We start from the raw sequence: 6,659 nt of genomic DNA, 5'->3' as shown, positions 1-6,659 counted from the left end.
GTCAGTTGAATTTGGGTATACCTTAGATTGGCATTTTAGGCAAGTTTTGCATGAATCGCAAGTACCTTCTTGAACATTCCTTCTCACATATAGTAATTTTCTGTGGTAATAACAGTAATTCTGACAGTTGGGGGCATTCAATTCAAAATAATACCTTCCAAAAGAGACCTGCACACCAAATGGTTGAAGCAGAACTTTCAGTTTCCTGTGGTATAGCTTGGATAGGGCTTTTAGGCAAGTTATGCAAGAATGGTCAGGGGTGCATTTATATAATATAGGTATCTTCTTAAACATACCTTCTAACAGATGCTAATTTCCAATGTGAGTATCAAAATGCAAAGTAATACATTTCAAGAGAGACCTTCACCATCACTATACTCCAAAAGGTTCAAGAACAGCTTTTAGTTTACTGTAGATAAACCTTGGATTGGTGTTTGAGGCACGTTTTGCAAGAATTGTTAGGTGTTTGTACAAATACTTCTTCTCTACACTGTACAGTAAGATTTCCTGCTGCAGTAAAGTTGTACAGGGCCTATGATAGAGATAGAGGTAGACAGAGAAAAAAGACAGATTGAATGGAGGAGCACAGGGGCCATTATACCCTTCAGAGGGCTATGGCGACCCCCTTGTAACTGATGTTGCAGTCATTCTCCGCTGTCCTCTGCTCTCATGCGATATGACAAATATCTGTTTTCTCTTTCGATCATCCTAGGGGCAGAAATAATGCACTTTGCCGTCCCTACTCCCCAAATGCCAGGCATGCATCAGCACTTATGTCCTCTCCAATACTCTGCTCTCTTTTTTTTGTAGCACTACATTCTCTCCCTTTCTCCCCGCCTCGCTCTTTTCTCATGACTTTCTTTGGAACTAATGATACCGTGAAAAGCTGATGCCAGCGTCTGATGGCCACAGCCTTGTGAAAAACTTGTCCACAAAGTGGCAAAAAGATCTCATATCAGTTGTTCTCTGTGCTTCTAGTGGTAGATTAAAATGATGGTGTGGAAAACACTTCACACTGTATGGCTTCTTTGTTCTCAAGAGATCCGCGTTCATTGTGTTTGGAAGCGCTGTGGCCGCAATGCAAATCACAATCATACGCCCTCTCTTGTTACTTGCTATCTGTTCTTTAGATGTGGAATCGGAAAAGAGTCCTTGAGCTTGGACTTTTCCTCAGTACTCACCCACACACTTGCCATCTTTTTCAGACAAAACTCTTTATTTTTTTCCTGATACCAAAACAACTCTCACACACATATATTTTTTTTGACATATGGCTTGACTATATTCTTGGAGATGTTGTTTACCCTTCATGCTTGACGTGATTTCAGAGTGGAGGTGGTGCCAAGCTGTCCTTCTCTTGTGCGTTACATGTTTCAAAAGACAGGGCTTGAAAGCTGTGCGAGTGAATGCAGCACATACTCAATTATACAAGCATTTGATGGAATAGAGTGTTCATGCATAGACTAGGGCTCGGTGTAACGAGTCAGGCCTTTTGCCGCTTGTACACTTTCCTAACTATCTCCTACAGAAGGTGTAAAATCCATGTACTGAAGGCTGAGGCAAATAATGAATAGCACCCTACAAGAAAAACTACAGTGGATGAGGAGAATATGGTTGTAGTACACCGAAGACAGTCTCTGGTAAATGTCAAAAACATGGATTGCATTTGATAGCTTGACAACAGAAAGCAGTAATGGCAAGATTCAGTACAACTGCCCTCTACAACAATACAATGCAGGAGATTCTGTGATTTCTCCGTTGCCATCTCGCCAATATCCTCCAGCATATTATCGACCGGCCTTGAGCGCTGAAACTCTTCAGCCCGTTCGAGCACTTATTTTGGGGCATTTGGCAGTTCGGGAAGCATCAATTTTCCCATGACGGTAAATAAAACATCCACGAAGTAGCATTGAATAATGTAAACACGGCGAAAGACGAAGGAACCTCCGCTGAAAGAGGAAATGGAGCGTTAAAAGGCGGCACATTTGTCAGGTCTACCCTTGGGCTAAAAGACCCATCCCAATTCCCACCTGCCTCACCTAATGTACATGCTCTAATCTTAAAAGTGTCCGCGGAACATCGGATGAAGTGTTCCGCAACGTGTTTTGGACGCAGACAAATTGCACCCCTTTGGTGCTGAATATTAATTAATTTCTAACAATAAATTACATACAGAGCCGACGTAGCATGTTGTATGTGTTTTGCTTTTATGAGCAATGGTCTAAGGATGAGCTCTCAGTGAAAATATATTTTCCTTGTAATGCTTTTTAATGATGTATTTTCATTTCGTCGCATAATCATAGGCTTAATTTATGTCTGCATGTAATGACAGGATATATAAATTACTACTTTTATTTTCATATGGTGAAAGGTGCTGTTCATTATATTTGTCCTTGTTATACAAGCAATTGTGTTATAGTCGATTCTTGAACAAAAACTCTGTCGCTGTCCTCTGTTGTGCTCAGATATATCCTTTATGTATTTTAATAAATTATATCCAGAGCGTCAAAGCGTGGGCGTTGTGTGGGTGTGCGATCGATTGGCTCCGACTACTACTATTATCTGTGTAACAAAAATATAACACACTCTCAGTGATGGCTTTACCAGTTGTTTGAAAATGTCACGCAGCCAAATCTGTACCGAACGTATGGCGTTAACGGGGCGTACGTAGTTAGTCTTAGAGCAAGGCATTCCCGTTTCCACCGAAAGGAAGCTCACGGTAAGGCAATATATTCACAGTAGTCAACGGACTGTCAGTCGGGGAGTTTTTAATAAAGGTCATATTTGATGTAGCGGCGTAAAAAATGGCACGGCAAACCTATTTGTTTATTATCTGTGTAATCATAGTTGAGTAGCTAGTAAAACATGTAATATATATTTTACAGCAGTCTTTGGTCTGTGCAGTTGACTGTGTGTGTGTGTGTGTGTTTTTTATGTTGTTCTCTGCTAAAAGACTGATTAATGGACTGATTTTGTTGGTCAGTGAGAAAATGTATAGAATACATTGCCCATTTAAAATAAAAGAAAAAAGACTCTGGTTTTGATCTAATGTTTTATGCAATACATAGTAAAAGAATCACATGATCCTTAATAAAATTTCTTATACTGAGTAATCTCCACGTGCTGAGACATCACCCCGTCCTCAGACTTGCTGAGTGTAGGTGATAATAATTCTTAGAACAGGTGCTGCACCATAAGCCCCAAGGCCTGGGGAAGTGAATGATTAGTGGCACTCCCCCAAGATGCATTGCTCTTCTGTATTAAAACCAAACTCTGCCTTTTATTCCCTCCAGGGTTTATTAAGTGGGCCAGTTGCCATAGCGACGCTTTGGCAGGATATTGCCAGGATAAGCCGTAATGGGTCTCCTGACGCAGTTCACTCTGCTCCTGTGGAAGAACTTCACTCTCCGGAAGAGACAAAAGGTACGCTTGTGCTCACCGACCCCCTTCGCAGATCAACGTATGTCTGCTAAAAATTTGTCAGCGGTGGGTGTAGGGGGGTGGGGGGGGACGGTGGATGTGGTCCCAGGGTTGTCTTATCAAGGGCAACTAAGTTATTCATGGGTGGGAGAGGTAATAGGAGGGATTTACTACGAAGATGGTCTCCTCTCGAAGTAAGCCGCCTTTAACTCTCCCACTGGAGAACAAGAACAATCTTACCTTAATGCCGACCAATTCAAAGTGTCACCTTCAATTTTTGGTGATCTATCTCTTGTGCATGTTATGCCACGCCGCCTGTATCTTACTTCTAACAGAGCTAGTCATTGGGCCTGTGGCGGTGGGTAGGGAATGTTAAAGACTTTGTTTGAAGGGCAAATGTCCTTTCTGTCCCTTCATACAGCCTGAGCGCAGACATGTTACCCCACAGGACATATCACTGTCCTAAAATATCCTAAAAGAGTCCAATCACTGTTAACATAAAATGTTACCAGACAATTAAAGGTTATTCGTTTTTACTTTTCCACTAATATCCCAAATACTACATCTGACATTTCCTCTGCAGTCACTTCTTTCATTCTGACTGAAACATCAACTATTTATAGTTCACTTAAATAATCTGTGGTCCTTCAGCTTCTGCTGAAATGTCAACTGCTTTCAGTGCTTCACTTCAGATGTTAGTTCAACTACTTTAAGTGCTCACAGAGGAAGAACTCAGGGAATCAGATGCTTTCAGTGATAACACTTTAACTGATTTCACCTGCTTTTACACCTGCCGCATTTAGTCAGTTGGATTTGAACTGTAGTGTGTTCGACCACTTGGTCTGGTTCTCTAGAGCAGGCGTGCACACAGTAATTGCGCTCAGGTGATTGCCAATACACCCGCACCAAGGCCCTTGAGAGGAAGTGGTCTCATCTGGTCCCAGAGAAACTCTGGATCGGTTCTTTTACGGTAGGAACATGATCCGACCTTTGTCCAAGCCAACTAACAGGTGCACGGTGTACTGCAAGTTTTCAGTGTGTTAGCTCCCTTGTTCTGCTCAGTCATTGTTGGAGTTAGCAGCATCACATGATTTGTAATACAGCAGTTTAGTTCCTAGGATTTTTATCTAGGAGAAAAGAAACTCAACCAAGGGGTCAGACCAGAGCAAACAAACTGTATGGGGCCCTTAAACCTAAAAAGACAACCTTTTTCTGGGCTTCAACTGAAACTGCAACTTCCGTGCAACATTTCTGAGTGACCATTTTATCAGAAACTAACATTTTCAGAAAATTCATTTCCAAATCATAGGATCATCGTTTGATTTGTGAACACCAGGTAAACTATGTCCAAATATAGTTAATTAAAATGAAAGATTTAAAAAAATAATAAGGTTGGCATTGCCTTTACGCAAGTAGAAAACTTTGTAGAATTCCCTGAAACTTTTTCTACCGCAACAATTCTCCCATTGTCACAGACTAATTAGCCCACACATGACCAGCCAATAATACAATATATAATTGCCTGTGAGAGTTCACATGCTGCAGGAAGATAACAGTTACCCATGTGTTGCGACAGCATTCCTACGGTCCAAAGAAGTTGTCAAGGAATCTAGCGAACCCTGTGAGTCATTATTGAGGCAGATATTGCTGGTACAGAGAGCTGCACTGTGTTCTTTGATTTATACTCTTGCAGTGATGATCGGAGTCACATACACCCACTTGTTTTGTTAGGGGTTCGAGCTCAGCAGTGTGCCTGTTGCCTGAGTAGAACAAAAGATATCCCCCCTCCCCCACCCACAAAAACAAAAAAATATCAGCTTTTATCAAAGTTCATACTTTCTTGGAATAACTCACGGCAAAGTCATTTGCAATTTTACAACTTTGGTATCTGGGAAACATTCTCCCCTTGTTAATTTTATCAGCCAGCAGAAAGAACAGGCTGGTATCTTTTTGTATCTGGTAGAAATATTCAAATGCAAGAGGACAGTGGTGCTTCTGTTCATGGAATGTAGGATATTTGGCCAATGTCAACATGAAATATTGTTATTAGACAAAACCAGTGGGAGATAGCAAGGACAATGGTGCTTCTGGAGGGCTTGTGGAGGTTAATGACCAATTATATGAATGCCTCACCAAGCATTTTAAGATTTTATAACAGGCATGAAACTGATTTTATGGTCCAGTATTTCACATAATTTCATAGGAGGAGATTATCTGTTCACAAAGACTCCGGTGTCCGATGGCAAATGCCTGGGGAGCCAGACACTGAGAAAGTCCCAGCGATTTCTGTGTTCCCTCTCCTCTCCTTTTCTTTGGAATACATTATGATAATTCACCCTCTCAGCAGAACTACATCCTCGCTAACACACAGACCAGATGGAATTAAAAAAAAAAGAGAGAATTTGAAATTCCATCTAGTTTCTTTGAAATGTATGCGATGTGGGTTTCTCATCAGTGTTCACTGACAAATTCTACAACTGAAGATTCCACATATGCCTTAACAGCAACTCAGCTAGTGTGCTCAACACTCACTTTAAATATTAAGGTTTCCATGGTGTTGTGGCATAACAAGCAACATATATTATTGTATTCTCTGCAGCTCTGTGTGCAGTCCAGTGCAATTAAGAAAAATAGATGTCTTCTTGTATTATACACTAATGTGTGTCATCAGATACATTGTCCAGACGTATTAGGGAAGCTGATGTAGGGGTTTAGCTGACTAGGAGCTTTCCAGCTGATTCCTCTAAGCAGGTCAGTCTACCAGAGATGATAGGAGAGATTCAGGGAGACCACGTAGGCCGGGGTTAGTGGAGAGAGCTCAGTGGGTGAGGCAGGGCAGAGGGTGGGATTGCTGGGAGATGATGAGACAAGGGATGCATCGAAGCTAAAAGGCAAAGGGTGTGACGCAAAAGCACTGTAGCATCTCAACAGAAGTGTATTAGAATTATGTACACACTAATCAATATTAAAACCACTGACAACAATCCAATGTTCTCCTGGGAAATCTTTGGCCTTGGCATTCGTAATTAACTGCTTAAACATGTACTAATAGTTGTTGCTGAACAGGGACCGCGACGCCATAGCAACGACACTTCTCAACACCAACAGCCATCCACAGCAGGGCAGTGCTACCTGCCACACCACAACTGCTTAGGAATAGCTAAAAAAGTGTTGACCCAGCCTCCAAACTCCCCAGATCCCGAACTGATGGAGTATCTCTGGGAAATGCTGGGACAAGC

General features: G+C 41.7%; 1 protein-coding gene across 1 annotated transcript in view; it reads left to right on the top strand.

Moving 5' to 3' along the window:
- Positions 1-3,357: 3,357 nt before the first annotated feature.
- Positions 3,358-6,659, top strand: part of LOC311486628 (phospholipid-transporting ATPase ABCA1) — a gene marked incomplete at its 5' end in the record, with an annotated part of 154,027 nt that continues 150,725 nt past the window's right edge. The window contains one exon of the mRNA XM_084542543.1: positions 3,358-3,423. Within this exon, the coding sequence (XP_084398669.1) occupies positions 3,358-3,423 (66 nt within the window). The remainder of the gene's footprint in view (positions 3,424-6,659) is intronic.

The sequence above is a fragment of the Chelon labrosus genome (assembly GCF_963514085.1).
Source record: "Chelon labrosus genome assembly, chromosome: 1".
Taxonomy (NCBI): domain Eukaryota; kingdom Metazoa; phylum Chordata; class Actinopteri; order Mugiliformes; family Mugilidae; genus Chelon; species Chelon labrosus.
This window is presented reverse-complemented; position numbering and strand designations above follow the sequence as displayed.